We start from the raw sequence: 19,359 nt of genomic DNA on the forward strand, positions 1-19,359 counted from the left end.
AACTTCTCTGTTCCTAGTGTATGTGTTTTTAGTCAGTATTACAATCAACTCTTTTGGCCTAATAGAAGTACCCTACAAAATATTTGTGTGAGTATGTTTGTTTTGTATGATCTTACCTGTAGCAGTTTATCTGCAAGGTCAGCTTGTATCAGCCAGTTGTAGAGAGCAATAGAGAAGAGTTCATCTGTTGAACGCTGAGCCAATTTTAGCATTTGTTCAAACTAAAGGAAGAAAAGCCTAAAGCTGTTACTCCAGAACTGTTCACATTTCATACATAGCTCAAAGTCTTTGTCACTGAGTTTAAACATTGCATGTTTATATGTGTCAACATCTATATTAACATTCAATAATTTTTATGAACACCGTATCTTCTCACATACTGAAACAAGTTCATTTCAAGTCCTGACTTTATCTCTGTTAATTTACTTTGCAACAATATGTTGTACAAACTTTTTATAAGAAGTTTTATACCCCTCAGGAAACAAATTGGTAGCCTTTTAACTTAAACCTTTCCTAGTATTTAAAAAGCAAGATAGTTGTGACTATCTCTCTTTTGTAAATTTCTTACATGCTGTCCCGCTTCTTCATTGCTCAGCATATTGGGATCGGATGACAACACTGGAGGGCCTGGCTTTTTGGGTACACTGGGAGACTGAGGAGCAGCTTTACTTTGATTTACTAGTTCCTGAAGGGTGTCAGTGATGCATTTGTAACTGTTTAACCTGCAAGTAGGTGCAAGAGAAAGAACAGTTGAAGTTACAGATATCTGTGAGATCCTTGTTCCCACAAGATAGGTTACTGTATACATTAGAAAAATATTTCTGAAACTAAAAAGAAAAGTTTTTGTAGGACCCTGTCAGCGGAATCAATGTAATTTACTACCAGTCTCTCTCTTCTGGAATGATTTTTCTCACAAATACTTTGTTGTGCAAATTCCCCACTTCCGTAGTAACTGCTAACATGCTATTTTCCTTTCAGTTAGGAGGGCAGGATGCAAAGGCCTTGTAGGCTGCTTATTCCCAATCAGAAATAATATCGATCCCCGATAGACCGATTGCTACCAGCCGGATCGGCGGGTAGTGAAGACATACCCACAGACAACCTTTCCCAAACCATATCTTACAGTCTACAATCAATTAACCTTTTGGCCCAAATAAAGATGGCACATTTTACCAATATCTAAGGAACATGCACTGAGAAAAATATGTTCTCACCCTGCTCTTAATTCTAGAAGGCTTATCTATCATCCCACCTAAATCAGCTGCTAAGTTCTTATGAGTAAATTGCCTTGAATAAAATTGCCCGTATATCCTGAAAACTTGCCTCTCCTGGAAAGCCTGGAGTCCAACAATATCCTCATCAGGTTCTCCATTTTTGTAGAAATGAAGTCCAAGACCTTGAGGATCCTTCTTCTCAGCAGCAGTAAGAGACAATTCCACCACACCCTCATAGAAACGCACTTGAGATAAGGAAGAACTGAGAGTTTGGTCCATCACAATATTAAACATACTGCAAACTGCTATACAATACTGAACTAATATATTGCACACTTCCCATTTTAGAATGCAAGAATTCCCCTCACTCCCAATGGCCCTGATCCTACAAACACTTATGCACATGCTTAATTTGGGGGACTATTCACAGGCTTAAAGTTATACATTTGAAGGATTGGGACCCAAATAATTTTGAATGTTACAGCAGTTGTATGATTATCTACAAAAAGCATTCATTTTCTCTGAATGCTACGTTAACACAGTTTCATCTTTCAACAACATGTACGGTATGAGACAACACCTGCAACAATAAACAGCCATTTAAATTCTACCCTAGGTGTTTTGTTAAAACAATTTTACCAAATGGTTAAGTGCCTTGGCAATTTAATGTAGAAGATGCAGAACAGTGCACAGGAATATTTTTTAAATAGGAAAAATATGTCTGAGTTGCTCAAATCTAATCAAGAAAAGCCATAAACAAAAAGAAGATTTTGATGTGTATAAAATGCAAGGGCTAACAACAAGCTATTTATGGGCGAAATTTGCTCAAAAACCAGAGGGAAATAAAAAACATGGCACTAATGGACATCAGGAAAACTTCTTTATGCACAGAATAATAAGTTTATGGAATGGATAACAAAACACTAAAATTAGAAATGAAAAAACCCAAACAAGTTCAATAAGTATAGTGTCTGAAGTAAATAGGATGAAATTGAATAAGGACAAATGCAAAGTACTCCACTTAGGAAGGAACAATCAGTTGCACACATACAAAATGGGAAATGACTGCCTAGGAAGGAGTACTGCGGAAAGGGATCTGGGGATCATAAGCTAAATATGAGTCAGCAGTGTAACACTGTTGCAAAAAAAAAAAAAAAAGCAAACACCATTCCGGGATGTATTAGCAGGAGTGCTGTAAACAAGACACAAGAAGTAATTCTTCCGCTCTACTCTGCGCTGATTAGGCCTCAACTGGAGTATTGTGTCCAGTTCTGAGTGCCACATTTCAGCAAAGATGTGGACAAACTGGAGAAAGTCCAGAGAGGGATAGCTCAGTGGTTTAAGCATTGGCTTGCTAAACCTAGGGTTGTGAGCTCAATCCTTGAGCAGGCCATTTAGGGATCAGGGGCAAAAATCTGTGTGGAGATTGGTCCTGCTTTGAGCAGGGGGTTGGACTAGATGACCTCCTGAGGTCCCTTCCAACCCTGATATTCTATTCTATGATTCTAAGAGCAACAAAAATGATTAAAGGTCTAGAAAACATAACCTATGAGGAAAGATTGAAAAAACTGGGTTTGTTTAGTCTGGAGAAGAGAAGACTGAGTGGGGACATAACAGTCATGTACATAAAAGGTTGTTACAAGGAGGATGGAGAAAAATTGTTCTCCTTAACTTCTGAGAATAGGACAAGAAGCAATGGACTTACATTGCAGCAAGGGCGGTTTAGGTTGGACATTAGGAAAAGCTTCCTAATTGTCAGGATGGTTAAGCACTGGAATAAATTGCCCAGGGAGGTTGTGGAACCCCCATCATTGGAGATTTTTAAGAGCAGGTTAGACAAACACCTTTCAGGGATGGTCTAGATAATACTTAGTTCTGCTATGGGTGCAGGGGACTAGACTAGATTTTCAACCTCTTTCTTTCTTTCCGTCCCAACATGTTATAAAAATTCCATGGCCCACCTGTGCCACTACAACTGTTTTTCAGCCAATTAAAAACCAGGCCGGCATTAGGGGATAGCAACCAGAACAACTGCCCAGGGTTCCACGTCACAAGGAACTCTGTGAAACTAAGTTGCTCGGGCTTCAGCTTCAGCCCCGAGCAGTGGGGCTTGGGATTCGGCCTTCTGCCCTGGGCCCCAGTGAGTCTAATGCTGGCTCTGCTTTCTAGTTTATTTTGGTAGACCCCCTGAAACCTGCTTGCGCCTCCCAGGGGGCCCCAGACCCCTGGCTGGGAACTGATGGACTAGATGACCTCTCGAGGTCCCTTCCAGTCCTATGATCCTATGGTGAAAAGAAGAATCATTACAGATTAAGCCTATTGATGGACAAATGTAAGTGAGCTGCTTAGATTCCTTCCATCCTGAAATGCAATTACCAATAATAGCATAAAAAAAGGTAAAGAGTTAACATATTTAGAATGCGAATTAGTACATAAGCCCCTCTGTCTCCATGTGTTCATTTCCTCTTACCTATACGTATATTTTTCTGGATTATCTCTCGGATACTCCAAGAATACTATGCCTTGATCTGAAGTGCCAAAGAGGTAAAAATGGGATCTGAACCAAAGACTGAATTCAAAAGTTGTCAAGTTTCCAGTGCTGTTTGCCTCTCACCTTGTCTATATTGTACACAGACATTAGAAAGGTCCACTTGATTGCTGATCTTTTGGTACTCCTTCAATGACTCTCTTAGCATCTTCTCTTTTTCCAATTTGCTCTGAACCTGTCGGGACCGCTGAAGCAATTCATTTGCCTACAGTGAAACAATTGGAAATTTAAATCCTTACTAATTTAAGTTACACTGTCATGGAGATTTTCTTTGCAATAACTCACTCTTTCTGTTAACTCACATTTCAAAGCCTGAAGTACTACAGACCTTATCACTTCAAGTTAAAAAAAAAAAAAAAAAAAGTTCTCTGCCCAGAGACAACATGTCAAGTTTTAGCAGAAAGATTCTGTATCCAAGATGAGGAATGAAAGGAGGTTTTTGTTACTTGTTTACTGGCTGACTGAACTGAATGAATTGGTTCCTGTTTGAATGCTTGTTTTTAATGCTCCCAGGTGGGTTACAGTGTTGGAAGGTTGCTTAAATGTTGGGGCAACAGAGGTTTTATATAGATGCCTTTTTAACTATTATATAAATCTAAAGGAAATAAAGTTGGAGATTGAATTAGAAGTAGATTCATAATGGAAAATGGGCATTTAGCTATTGTATCACTACCAAATGACAAAAGCAACAGAGAGTCCTGTGCATCCGACGAAGTGGGCATTCACCCACGAAAGCTTATGCTCCAATATATCTGTTAGTCTTAAAGGTGCCACAGGACTCTCTGTTGCTTTTTACAGGTCCAGACTAACAAGGCTACCCCTCTGATACTTGATACCAAATGACAAGTCATTTAATGGCAAATAAATCTGACAGTCAAGAGCACAAACATTTTGTGCTCATCTGATCACACTACCTAATATTCTGCAAGTTTGGATGGAAGACCAGTAATGATAATCAGCACATTTAAAGTAATTTGAGGTTTACATTGAGCTCCAAGAGGATACAGTGGGATTAATATAAAATGCACAATAGCATTTTGCTACGACAAAAGAACAATTATACAAAACAATTCGGTCTTCCTCTCACTTTCACCACAGAGAATCAAAAGTACATTATACCTTGGAACAGACAGCATCATCAGTACTGTACAGAAGTGGACATATGTCTTGTAAATGTGAACTGATGCCATCCACAGCAGCATTATCTCTGATGTAACAGTTAATGAGAGAGGCAATGAGTGCTCCAGTTAACTCTTTGTCTCTAATTACTAAGTCTTTGAAAGTAGTAATCTTCAAATGCTCTTGAAATTCCTATGGGAAGAAAAAAATACATTACATTTCCAAAAATGCAGCATTCTCACATTTCCAAACAGGATTATTATAATAGAAGCAAATTCAGCTGCTTTCCCAATAAACAAACAAATAAATTTCAGTGACCAAAATTCACAGAATCAATGCACATTTTTAAATGCATGTTAAAGACTAAAATAGAAAATACTACATTAAAGAGGATGATCCAGCAGTTATGGCCCTTGCCTGGGATTCAGAAGAACAGAGTGCAATTCCCTGCTCTGCCAAGGACTTCCTGTGTGACCTGAAGTCTGTGTCACTTAAGTCTCTGTGCCTCGGTTCCCCAACTGTAAAACGGGCTGATAATACTGTGTCCCTACCTCAGAGGGCAGTTGTGAGGATGAATATGTTAAACACTGTGAGACATTCTAGGGCCCATATATCTATCTAAGAGAGATGGATAAATGAATTCAGGTGACTCAAAGGACTTGGGGCTCGAAGGAAATTATGCATGTTTGCACCCTTTTTTGCATAAAGTATTAAAGGTTATCATCCTGTTTTTTAAAAAAATATTATAAATATCTGGTCATGTGAATCTTTTTGCGAACTAGTGGTATTATATCTCAAGAGACTGAAAACTGCAAGAATGCAAGAGCAAGGGTTTTTTGTTTTTTAGTTTTAACATCTAGTTAACTAACTCTTGACAAACACTGGAGAAATGTGTCTTTTTAAAAACAATCACACCCAACTTCAAAAGTGAGGACTGAGAAAACTCCCATGTCGATTTTTTAACCAACAAATAAAACACAGATACTTTCCCTCAGAGAGAGAGAGCGCGCACACACACACACACACACACACACACACACACACACTCTCGCTCTCTCTTCTGCAAATCAAAATTATCCTCACTATCACCAGGACAGAATTACTTACGCTCATAAATTAACTGCTGATGCTAGATTGGTGCTAATGGTGCAATGTTTTTCATTGCCAAACAAAACAACTTTGATTAAAGCTGTTATTGATGGTCAACTTAGAACACGCCATGTTATTTACACAAGACAAATGTAGTTACTTTCTTTCCTTTATAAAGATGACCTCAGTTCTACTTTCCGTGTCACTGAAATCAACTGTGTTTCAAATAGGCTTTAGATTCCAAAGGTGTCTGAGTTACTTGATGCAGCATTTGTTGACACATCTGCCAATTATCTTAATGGTAGCAGCAGCAGAAGTTCCTCCACAAATTTCCTGAATGGCCCTTTGCATCCTAAAACTGCTGGGACTTGAAGCCTCTGGTACCTGGGCCTTTCTTCCTCTGCTAGACCTTTGCAAGCCAGAAGGCAGGGAGTGAATTTTCTATGCAGGCTCATTTCAGTCCCATTGTCTTCACTCTGAACTTCCCAAACTTTGCTCAATGGCAAAGTGAGGACAGAGTGATTACAAAACAAACTCAATATTAACTTCTAAGCAGAGTTTTAAAACAGCAAATCCAGTATTACTTAATAGCATTTCAAATATGCCAATTAGTTTAGGGCGTGAGAGCGACACGTTAAGATTTTATTTTAACTGAGTACTTGCAACACCAAGAAAACTGAACTCTGGAAATCTCTGTACATGCTGTATATGTTGTGAAGTCCATTTAAATGGATTAGACTAACACTGTTTAGAATAAATACTTAAGAAGTCCAGACTTGTTAAATGCAATCAATTAAAAAAACAACAGACTGTTGTTCAGTAAATTTTATACCATACCTTCTGAAGCTCACCTACAACAACATTGAATTGGTGCTCACAGAGAAGTTTCCACAAAGCTAAAGCCTGGCAAGTTTTCTGAACAAGTTGCTGGATCCCTTGAAGTGAGGTCTTCTCCGTTAACTGTGCCTCTGCTGTAACATTGAATAGATCATGGGTAAATTTCTATTCAGGTACTACATGTGCTCTTCTTGAGTTACCATGCCAACTTTTGTTTTACAATGACATTTCCCCATATTTTTAAGGAGTTTTTTCCTCTCTCTTTGCTGTTTCATTTTCATTCCTGTTTGTGTGGATCTTTAAATCTCAACACGTCCCAAAACAGATACTAATTTGTCACCACTGATCTCCAACTACAAACACAACAGAAGACCTTTTTGAAAAATAAACATAGTTCTGTATGTGCACACTGATTTCATATATTGACCAGCCTCAAATAGAAGTCCAGATTAATAATTTATCATAAATCAAAAAAATAGTGTATTAAACAAACTATACTAAATTATTCGAGAAACAGCAATTATAAATAATTTACTTAATTTCTTTCAACTTATAACTGTTATTGTAATACAAATAAATTATTTATAATAGTAATACATTAACTAATAGCATCTTCTATTTAACAGCATCCCTTAAATATGAAATCTAAGTAACAAAAATAAAAAGTAAAAAACCCCAATCCATGGATTGGAGTTAAGGGTGTGTTATGATGAAATATGAATGTCTTTATATTGGATATAATATGTTGATTATGTAGGCAATGTAATAATTATGATGTCCTTAATTCACTTCTTTGGTTAAGTGCTTGCATGTTGTGAAGGATGCAACCGCTGCTGGTCACTTGGCAACCACAACTATGTTTTGAAAGGAAGTTTTTCAGTTTTGGCATGCACACAGAAAAATATAACAAAACATGAATAGGCATAGATCATTTTCAAATTCAAAGCAGAAAGACTAGCAAGTGTTGCTATGTCTACATTTGGGTTTTCATGTTGGGCACATGCTTCGTCCCCAAAGGAACCATACAGAAATGCCCACCCCAATTTCCCCATAGAAATAAATGCAGAAATGTTGGTACTGACAAAATATTATAATCTTGTCAGAAATGAAGAGCAAAATGTGAACAGTTGACGTCACCCAGACTACATTGTTCTTTGTACAGTTCTTATCTCGGAGTACAGTTTATTCACACAAGCCAATTCTGCATTTTTATTCAGGCTCTTAACTGGAACAGCTGTGAGAGATTAGCATTTGGATGCACCACCTTTTGCTACTCATCATTCAAGAGTATTTCCCTTACCATGGAACTTCCTCTGGAGCTCTTGTTGCATTTGCTGAGAACTTCCACCATCAGGCCGCATGAACCCTAGTAACCTCTGCTGCAGGTTAGCGGGGGTGCTAAAACTGCAATTCCAAAATAAATTAAGAAGCTATTAGTACAAACCCTGAACATTTATTTTAAAAAGAAACTAAAAACTAAGTTTGAGAATTTGAGTAGATATGTTTTATTAGAGAGGAAATGAACACTTTAAGGCAAAATGAACAGCAGTGTTGTATCTATATGGAATAATTTTTGAAGGCAGCACTTCTAGGCCCTTTGTAAACCAAGCATATTCAATCCTACCTTGGGTTCCCAAGAGCTCCTACTGTTGCAAACTGTGAATTTCTGTCCAGAAATTCCTGTAAGCCTTTTAGTTCCTGTAACACGGATTCTAGCATGTGCGATGGAACACTGCTTTCAATCTGGAAAAGAAGGAGGGGGCTTCTTTACATTTCAAATCTCTGAACCTTTTAAATTTTCAGCTGAGAGATATGAAACGGTCATTAAAGAATAAAAACCACCAAGACAATATTATCAAAAGGACAACATATTGAAGGTGCTATGTATTAAGGCTATGATTTTGGCATGGAGGTCATGGTGTTCACAGTAATCATGAATCTGAATGAAGTCTGTAAGGAGCCCATCCCACATTCACTGTGCAGTGACAGCTCCTGTTGCATGGTGCTGGGCCTGGCTCCATAGGTGCCAGAGACAGGGGGCGGGGAGGACCAGTATCTCCCTCCTGCTCTTCTTGTTAAATAGGGGCCTCAGCACCTTTTCAAACCTCTCTGGAAAGGAGTGCACCACAGCCTGGCTAGCTGGCACCAGCTCCCACTCTGCATCGTGCAGCATGCTGGCCGTGTCCTTTTCTGTGTCGCATGCTGGCAGCTGGGTCTTCACATGCCAGAACTGCAGCGGCAGCTCCTCTTGGCGCTGGGGACTGGGTGAGTCTGGGATGGATCCATCACCTGAGGACCTTCGTCTCACCAGCAAGGAGGATAAGAAGTGAGGATGGGAGGGGGGAACCAGGTGGTGGAGGAAGGGACTCCAGGATGGTCATGCTAGACTTTTGCAGTCCTTCCAGCACCCATACCTGGCTCCCCACTCAGCGATCGCAACGTGGAGCACATGGTCACCGTGCCATTCAGGTCTGATGCATATGCCCCTCCGTAGATGGAGATAAGGGGAGGACATGCCAACCCGAGTGCCACTTCAACCATGTATGCCAGGCTGCAAAGCCTGGAATAGGGTAAGCTTGCTTTTACTTGCTTTTAAAAGCCCATGTGCACGCTGATGTAGCAAAAACTACATTATTGGTGACCTTTCCGAGATTTTTCTTCCCCTTCCCCCTCCCCACAACTTTGCCATGAAATTTACAAAAATTTCCATGCCAAAATCATAGCCTTAACTATCATGTTCCACCTGAAGACCACAGCCCAAATCTAGATTTGGCTGAATAAGAAGATGAGGCTGACATTAGCTTAGTACTTAGAAGTTTATCCACTCAGAAATCCTCTACACATTTTGCCCCATGGGCTCAGTAGAAGCTCAGGACTAGAATATCTGAGATTATGCAGATTTTTGTTTATTAGAATATTTGCATGCATATTATATATAAATTTCTTTGCATTTTTAAAGAGAATATTACTGCCAGCTGACACCACTGGGAAATGAAATTCTCTCTTGTTGGAAAAATAAAAACAGAGGCAGCTTGCAAAGGTCTGTATGGACATGCAGAGCTCTTCTGTTGACTCAGTCTGTCACAAGCTAGGACGCTGCACAAAGGTTTAGAGCAATTTCTGCTCAGCCATTCTTCTGAGGCTGTCAGCAAAGAAAACAGGATGTACTAAACTACAGTCTGGGTTTTCTTTTGAAATAATGTATATTAGGAGACTAAGACCAATGTATTTCACACAAATCACCAAACATACCAGCTTGTAATTTTTAGGCACCACTAATTTGGGTAAAACTTAAAACTAGTAACAGACATGAAAGATTTTACATCCAATTCCCAGTCCTCCTATAAAGAACAATTAAATACAACCAATAAATATTTATTGTTTCTGCTAAAATGCCATGAGTATCACAATACAGCGTCACTGATAAGAGAGGAGATGTAAAAGTGCTAGAGAAAAATAAATAAAGTCTTTAAGGAAGATTTTAAAAGACCAAATAATCTCCCACTTACTGCAACAACTTCTCGGTTACCACTCTTGAAAACTTTCTCAACAACTATACTGCCATCCCAAATATTTCTGAAATACAAGACAATAGTACGTTAAACGCCAAATAAATTAACAAAAATGCCATTGGCCTTGAAAAATTGTTTCTTTACTAAACCATTTCTTAATACAAATTGCCAATGTTTATGAATTAAAAAACCCTTCCCTCCCCTGAATCCAACCCAAAGAGTCAACCTGCAAAAATCACGGTCTTTATTCATAAAAAACATGAGCATAAGCACTGTACCTTTCAGAATGAGGTAGGTAGAAATTACATTAAAGAAACAAAACCTCTTTATGTGCTTTAACAACACTAGGTTTGATTTCCTCAAATTATTTTGCACATAAGCTAATAGTAGTCGCTGAAGATAAGAGAGTAGGTAGGCAAATATCATATATGCCAGAGGTTCTCAATCGGAGGTCCGCAGAGCCCCGCGGCTGAAACCCGGTGCCCTGAGCCCCAGCGCTGAAGCCGGGAGCGGCGCGGGGCTGAAGCCGGCGGTCGCCCCGCCCCAGCCGAGAGCGGCACGGGGCTGAAGCCAGCGGCCCCCCGCAAGGCCCTGAAGCCAGGAGCGACATGGGGCTGAAGCTGGCAAACCTCTCTCCCACCAAGCCAGGAGCAGCGGGGGGCTGAAGCTAGGAGCCCCAGCGCCCCCCACCCTGCTGAAGCTGGGAGCTGCACTGGGAGCGGCCCCCCCGCCCTTACACAGCACCTAGCTACCCCCTGCCTGCACCGAGCTACTCCCCTGCCCACACACAGCGCCTAGCTACCCCCTGCCTGCACCCTGAGCTACTTCCTGCCCACACTCAGCCCCTAGCTATCCCCTGCCTGCACCCTGAGCGGTTGTCAAACTTTTTGAACTGAGTCCCCTCTTTGAGTTATATTTTTGGTTGCATCCCTCCACAGCCCAGACAGGCTGAATGGCCTACTGAGGGAGTCAGGGGGCGGAAGTGGCGCTCCCTCCCTGGACCCTGCTGTGCAAAGCTGGCTTGAGCCCCACCAGTCCTTGCCCCCGCCCCCCAACGAAAGTAAAACTATGCCTATGCCCCGGCCCGGAGCCCCCCATTTCCCCCCCCTTCCCAGCCATGGCGTTTTTAATAGCATGTTGAGGGGGGGCCACAGCAAGAAAAAGGTTCAGAACCCCTGATATATGCCATAAAACAAATTTTTCTCTTAAAGGCAGTACTTTTCAAGTACTGAAGAGAGTTTTGTTCTTAAACAGGCCTCCTACTACCACATGGTTAGAGGGCAAGGTAAAACTTGCCAAAATTCCCATTTTTGCAGTGCTATCTTCTAGCATACTAGAGATCAATAATACCATTATTTATTATTGGTAAGCACTAACAGCTTGCTCAGAATAGGACATGGTTTTTAAAAATCCCTTAACCAGAAGGCTACAATCTAGGGGCTCCGCCCTGTGAGGTGATGAGCATTCTTGTTTCCTACAGACTTGAATAGGAGCTGAAAGCAAATAGCACCTCGCAGGACTGGACCTTAAGAAACAAGTTTGTGGGGGTGTGTGCTTATAGACAGCCCATTGCAGGGCCAGGGCCTAAGTAGATCTGTTGCCCAGCTCACGCACAGAATGCAATATTAGCAGAGCTGTAAAGGGAATGAGATAACAGATACTATATGAACAGGAACGGAAGGAAACAAATGGAGCAGTAAGGGAGAAAGTAGAACAAAAAATTGCTGTGGTGTGCTCCTTCTTTACCTGCTCCGTCTATTATGCGTGATGAAATACTTTCTGTGTGATAACCTGGGTACTATTAGGTCTAAGAGAGGGAAGAGAACTAATAGATTGGTCATTTTGCACATATGTTTCAACGGCTAACTACACACTTGTAGCAAGAAGCTAGCATGTAAGACTAATTTACCTAGATTAGTCACAAATACATTCTTTTTAATTATTAAACTACAGTAAATACAGTATCAAAAGCAAATACTACTCCATTAGTAGACAGAAAGACTATGTTATGAACTGAGTGACAAAACATCTTTTACATGAACAACTCACCCTATAATTCGAGAGAAGTATATGCAGATGCCATTGTGTTTTCCAGAAAACACTATCTCTGGGCCCATCATACCACTCATGGATGCGCCAGCCTGAGACACTGAACTGCCTGCAGCAAACATTGGGGTTGACATACTAGGAGGGTGCAAACCTAGGACAGGGTCACATATAGATTAATCCAATTATTTTTGATATAAATAAATCTATTTGAGAAAACAACAAAAAATGAAAAAATAAAATACCTTGTGCTGGTGTTGTCAAAAAGCTTGGATTAGGATAGGGACTGCCAATAGGCATAGGGGAACCTAAAGTAAAAGAAAGTAATATATACATTTATTGCATCAAAAACAACAACAAAAACCCATGATGTGAAAAGAATGTTAAGATTGCCAAGTCAAGCATTCAGAAGTTAAGAAACACGAGAAATAAGTTTACCTTATGCAACCTACGTTTGGCCCCTTGTACATATCCATTACCATATTGTCTTTAATTACATGATCACTAACTATTTTTAAACAGGCCCCTTGCCTCATTTGGTGCACAGAATGGTCTAGGCTCACTGAATAGGTAGCTATTTAATATTTCTTTTTATCCTAATCATGCCTCATTTACTGCACACCATCCAAATTCAGCACCAAATACATGGGTTTTCCTATGGTGTTCTCATTGCTAAAAAAATATTGAATTTCTCTTCACAACACTCCTGTGAGGTGAGGTGGTATTATCCTCATTTTATACCTGGGAACTGAGGCCAGAGATTAAAGACAAAATCATCAAACGTGTCAACTATTTTTCGGTGTCCAATTTGCAAAGCCTAGGGCCTGACCTTTTCAGGATACACAAGCCTTATATAATGCTTTGTACATTCAGATTGGGGCTTTCATTGACCTCAGTTGCAGCTGTGAATTTTCATCACTTCTCCAAACCAGACAACAAGTGCCTCAAGTTGAGTACCCAGAAAATGGGGAACACGCAATGGCCACCTGGGAAAATTTTGGTTTACGTTCCTTACCCAGCAACACATAGAACACGTTTGCGGCAGGGGTAGAATTCAATTCTCCAGGGTGACATTCAACTGTCTTAACCATGAGACCATCCTCTCCTGCCACCTCCCAACTTCTGCAATAAATGAGGCAGAGTTCCTACAGACAACAGGCTCCTTCACTACACAACCCTGATTCATTCCCAAAGCAGGTTCACCCTGTGCACTGAAAGAGACATGATACCACAGAGAAAACAGTAAGTGATCATGTAATTAAAAATTGTGTCATAAGGCATACCCATAAGGGGCCAAATTAAGGTTGTGCAAGCTTTAATTAAGGTGCTTGACTTGCAACCTTAACATTCTTTTAAAATTTTTAAAATGGATTTTTCCTAATTGTTTTAAGCAACAAAGAGTGGAGAAGAAAAAAAACCCAATTTCGTCACATGAAACCATATTGCCCCCTCTTGTGTCATCAACAGGGTTGAGATTTTAGATCCACAGCACAGTTCTCTACCACTTGAGCTATGGAGTAACTCACAGCAGGAGAAAGCTGTTATCTTCTGTGTCAATCTGCCACTAGAGGGGAATGGAGACACACACTTTGCCAGTGGGTCTGATAGCTGTATGCAAGACAGCAAAGGAATATTGAGAATTGGGAATGGGTCAAGTACAAGTTCTGAAGGGAGTCAATCTGATCGTTACAGGCCGTTATCCCCCATTTCCCCAGCCTCGCCCTGCCCTGACCCCTTCCGCTCCTATCTCCCAGTCACAGCTCTTGTCCCATCCCCTGCGGTTATCCTCTTTGGCTCCTGTCCATTTCCATCTTTTCCTACTCTTGCCCCTGCCCCTTCCTATTCCCCACCTCATCTCCTGCCCATAATCCCCAGCTCTCAGTTCCTCTCCTCTCCTGCACTACAGGTCCAGCCCCACCTGCTAATTCGCAGCTCCTATCATCCCTTGCTCCAGGGATCCTCCTCCACCCTCCATCACCATCTTCCCCCTGCCTGCCTTTTCTCTCACCTGCTGTTTCTAACCTGCCCCCCCACTCTATCACCCCTTCCTGTTACTCATCTCTCTGCATTTGTCACATTGCCTCCTCCTCCTCTGCACAGCCTAGAGCAGGGGTGGGCAAACTACGCCCCACGGGCCGGATCCGGCCCTCGAGCTCCTGCTGGGGAGCGGGGTCATGGGCCACTCCACGCAGCTCGCGGCACCAGTGGCATGTCCCCCCTCTGGCTGCTATGCGTAGGGGCAGCCGGGGACTCCGCTCCGCACGCTGCCCCCACCCCAAGTGCTGCCCCCACAGCTCCCATTGGTTGGGAACCATGGCCAATGGGAGCTGCAGGGGCGGCACCTACAGATGGGGCAGCGCCCAGCAGAGCTGCCTGGCTGTGCCTCCGCATAGGAGCCGGAGGGGGGGACATGCCGCTGCTTCTGGGAGCCGTTTGAGGTAAGCGCCACCCGGAGCCTGCACCCGAACCCCCTGCCCCAGTCCTGATCCCCCACCTGTCCTCCGAACCCCTCGGTCCCAGGCCAGAGCACCCTCTTACACCCCAAACAACTCATCCCCAGTCTCACCCCACAGCCCGCATGGCCAGCTGGAGCCCTCATCCACACACCCCCCCTCCTCCCCGCCTGGAGTTCCCTCCCGCACGCTGAACTCCTCATTTCTGGCCCCACCCTGGAGCCCACACCCCCAGCCAGAACCCTCACCCCCTCCCACACCCCAACCCCAATTTTGTGAGCATTCATGGCCCGCCATACAATTTCCATACCCAGATGTGGCCCTCAGGCCAAAAAATTTGCCCACCCCTGGACTAGAGCCAGCAGGGGAGCACTGAAAGCATAGGAGAGAGTCTCCCTGATCTCCGTTCTGGTGCCCTGAACCAGAGCAGCCTCTGGCACCAAGAAAGAGCAACTGTGCAGCCCAGTTAGGAACAGTGAGAAGACGCAACATACTCAGTGCAGATGGACTCAAAGAATTTAGCTGCCAAACTAACAAGTCTCTACTGAGCAAGTGTGCACCAAGATTTTTCAAACGCTTGTAACTTGACCAAGTTTTGGCAAATTTTTACAGGGATGGCAAAAAGCACACCCCAACAGCAGGAAAACCCCCTTCCAAATTCAATTCCCTGCTCCAAAGCATGGAAGTGCTAGAGCTTTTCAAGAAAATTGTAATGTTTGTTTGTTTGTTTAAAACAGAGGGGAAATTTTTGCTACTCTTATTCTTGGAAAAGGCTGAAATGTTGTAGCTGAATCTTCCAACAAAAAAAGTCAGCTTTAGGCAGACACCTGATATGGAAATTTTCAGCCCAAATAGTTAAAAGTTTGGCAAAAATTATAAAAAACTGAAAACAGACTCATAATGGAAAGTATCAGGCAACTTTAACTATAGGCAAGGCTACCTGTGCTTCCCATAATACAGTGATTCAAATAACCTCTTTATGTTAGAGTTCCCTGAGAGCTCTGGTTTGGGCTGAGGGATTGCAAAATTGAAGTTACATCCCAAACCCAAACTAGGCAATCAAATAGAGATCTTGTTGGGCACTGTATAAATTCAAATGCACTAAAATTTATTTTAAAAAATATTTATGTTTTTTAACACACAACCAAACTCTGCTTCTCCAGTATAAACAGAAATTAAATATTCTCTTTCTACCACAGGTTGCTGGGAGAATATTATTCCACAGCATAAGCTTTATATTAGGCAAAATCATAAAGCTTGGAAAGTGTAGCTAACTGAACATTTAAAATGGCTGAATTCCTTAGTGTTTTATAAACCACAGCTAAGAGTACTAAAGGAATGGGCTACTCATTGCAATAGGCCTCATCCCAATGCAATGCACTTTCCCAAATGCTTCCTTTCAGTTAGACATGGGGCTGAGTATGGAAACTGTTGTCTTCCATTGTGTTCTATACACTCAATGAAATTCTCTCTCATAACAATATCAGAACCTTTTAGTCGTACTACTTTATTTTATGAAAAATCAAAACCATGTGTCAGATCAGGCTAGAGGACATTATAAGTTAACTCAATAGTCCTTCACCTTTAGAGAAGTAGGTTAAAATTCTATCTCAGGTCAAAAAGTGAAATTTAGTTTAATGGTATTGTCATAAATATAGAGATAAAGGTAACAAAATCCCTCCTGGGCAGCTGTATTGAATCGCTTTACCTATAAGGGGTTAAGAAGCTCAAATAACCTAGTTGGCACCTGACCAGAAGAGCCAACGAAGAAAGAAGATATTTTCAAATCTGGGGGGTGGGTGGGAAGGGAGGATTTGTTTGTGGCTCTCTTTGTTTGTTCCCTCTCCGGATGGAGAGAGAAGCCAAGCAGGGACAACATCTCCTGAAAATATATCTGGAATAATCCATCTAAGAATTACAGAAATTGTAAGTGAGGCAAGGAAATGCGTTAGGTTATCTTTTGTTTTAGCTTGTGAATTTTCCTATGCTACAGAAGTAGTTTTATTCCTGTTTTTGTAACTGTGAAGCGGAGCCAGAGGGGAATCCTCTGTGTTTTAAATCTTTTTATTACCCTGTAAAGTTACCTTCCATCCTGATTTTGCTGGTGTGATTCTTTTCCTTTATAAATAAAATTCTTCTTTTAAGAACCTGATTGATTTTCAGTGTCCTAAGACAAAAGGTTTGGTCTGTGCTCACATTGCTAACCAATTGGTTGGTATATTATTCTCAAGCCTCCCAAGGAAAGGGGATGAAAGGGCTTGGGGGAATAGTGACTCCAAGTGACCCTTTCCTGAATTTTTGTGTAAATCACTTGGTGGTGGCAGCAATACTGTTCAAGGACAAGGAAAGGAATCTGCACCGTGGGGAAGTTTTAACCTAAGCTGGTAAAATATAAGCTTGGGGGTCTTTCATGTGGGTCCCCACATCTGTACCCCAGAGTTCAGAGTGGGGAGGGAACCCTGACAGGTACAATCAATCACAATTAATCATAGATTGATAGATTCTAGGACTGGAAGGGACCTCGAGAGGTCATCGAGTCCAGTCCCCTGCCCGCATGGCAGGACCAAATACTGTCTAGACCATCCCTGATAGACATTTATCTAACCTACTCTTAAATATCTCCAGAGATGGAGATTCCACAACCTCCCTAGGCAATTTATTCCAGTGTTTAACCACCCTGACAGTTAGGAACTTTTTCCTAATGTCCAACCTAGACCTCCCTTGCTGCAGTTTAAGCCCATTGCTTCTTGTTCTATCCTCAGAGGCTAAGGTGAACAAGTTTTCTCCCTCCTCCTTATGACACCCTTTTAGATACCTGAAAACTGCTATCATGTCCCAGACTTCATATGTAGAGACTGGTTATGGTTGGAATAAAGGGGCATTGTGGGTTAAGATCAGGATCTATTTGTAGATGTTTGCATAAAATCTGCTCACCTCATAACCATAGGTTCTAGAACTAGTGGGCCTGCTGCACCCCCGGGCTTGAAGTGGATTTCATTGTTTACAGTTTGGTTCAATCGATCTCAGCACCCCCACTATAAAAATTGTTCCAGCACCTCTGCTCCTAACTTGGATCTGAATAATACAGAGAGCCCTTCACTCTAATAAGCATTAAATTTAAAGATCAAAGGGGATTAGGGCAGGCCAGGTAACAGAACTATTTCTCTGGTGGCACTGAAGACTGAACAAGAACTGTGTGTTGTGGCAGGAGCCTGGGAAGGGGAAAACAGCTACAAAAATCCTAACAGTTAACTTATTTTACTTCTCATTTCTTCCATCACCCACATATGGGTAGACCTGCAATGCCTGTGGAGGTATGAGAATGACACAAGTAAGAAGATACTCTGCAATATAGTGTTGATAAATTGCTTTCTGGCTGCCAAGGTGATTTTTGGCACTATGACAGGAGGTCTGTATTTCCTTTATATAATGACAGCATCTTTAGAACACCTGGACACGTTTTAGAATCACATCAGTGAACCCCTAAATCAAAAATAATTCAAAAGAAAAGTAATGGAAAAACCCAACCCTGATAATCAGTAGGTTTACTCCTTGGAATTGAGGCAGTGAAGGAAAATATTTCATATAAATAAGAAAGGGTAAAGGTACAAGAAGTTGTGAAAATGCAACAAAATTCAGATGAAAAAAATAAAAAAATCAATGAAATATTTGCTACTCACTAGCAGGAACAGGAGAACCCAAAATTGGTCCTAGGTTGCTTGGAGGAGGCAAAGCTGATGGAAATCGCATCTGTGCTTCTCCGCCATACCTAAGGTATGCCAGACAAAGACTAACTTCCTTGCATATCACATACTTAGGTCATCTGATTTTCAGGCCTTATTTTGTTAGATGTGAGTTAAACAAACAGAAAATAATGCAATTTTTCATTTCTTGAGTTAAAAATACTGACCTAAAATTTTCAGAAAAATGTATTTGTGACTGTATGACTCATTTGTGTACTCAAATTTGGAAACTGAATAATTACAAGTTAGATGAACAACAGGTCATTAGCATATTACAGACACAAATTAGATGGTCAATTCCACATGTTTTTTTCTGAACATTTAAGACATTTTTGTTTGTTGATTTTTCTGTGGGGTGGAGTATGAGTTTTATGCAGAAGTTACAACTTCTAAAAAACAAACAAAAAAGTTTCATACTCACTTCTAACTAAGTAGACATGCATGATCAGTTGCATTTAAAATGCATGTTCCATGTTACTTTGTTAAGAGTTTACACTAATTTTAAAACAATATTTATACAGAACTCAAACAGTTCCTGCCCACTGTAAACACAGCAAGAGCATTCCTTTGTGGCTGTAGTGGCATTAGATTTTAAAACATAAAATTCAAGGCACAATCTACAAATTAATTGAAACTTACCTGAAAAATGCTCGGGTAGCCCAGGCAGACACTTCTCTATCACAAGCAGCAGGAGAGCAGGCAAGGATAAGACAAGTGGCACAGGCCTGGTCCTCCTGTAGGAAATCATGATTTCTATCAGAGTGACAACAATTTAGACCACAGTGTTAAAAAGTTTGA

The 19,359-nt window shown here is 41.3% G+C and overlaps 1 protein-coding gene across 1 annotated transcript in view; it reads right to left on the reverse strand.

Annotated features, from left to right (window-relative positions):
- Positions 1-19,359, reverse strand: part of NUP155 (nucleoporin 155) — a 54,192-nt gene that overhangs the window by 14,196 nt on the left and 20,637 nt on the right. Inside the window, exons 15-27 of the mRNA XM_024197009.2 lie at positions 19,201-19,295; positions 18,499-18,587; positions 12,611-12,673; positions 12,369-12,519; positions 10,317-10,383; positions 8,432-8,550; positions 8,108-8,211; positions 6,808-6,941; positions 4,882-5,073; positions 3,829-3,967; positions 1,324-1,459; positions 569-722; positions 117-221 (exon numbers count right to left, since the gene is read on the reverse strand). Coding sequence (XP_024052777.1) covers positions 117-221; positions 569-722; positions 1,324-1,459; positions 3,829-3,967; positions 4,882-5,073; positions 6,808-6,941; positions 8,108-8,211; positions 8,432-8,550; positions 10,317-10,383; positions 12,369-12,519; positions 12,611-12,673; positions 18,499-18,587; positions 19,201-19,295 — 1,548 coding nt within the window. The remainder of the gene's footprint in view (positions 1-116; positions 222-568; positions 723-1,323; positions 1,460-3,828; positions 3,968-4,881; positions 5,074-6,807; positions 6,942-8,107; positions 8,212-8,431; positions 8,551-10,316; positions 10,384-12,368; positions 12,520-12,610; positions 12,674-18,498; positions 18,588-19,200; positions 19,296-19,359) is intronic.

Source organism: Terrapene carolina, unplaced genomic scaffold (assembly GCF_002925995.2).
Source record: "Terrapene carolina triunguis isolate 2854851 unplaced genomic scaffold, T_m_triunguis-2.0 Scaffold69, whole genome shotgun sequence".
Lineage (NCBI taxonomy): Eukaryota > Metazoa > Chordata > Testudines > Emydidae > Terrapene > Terrapene triunguis.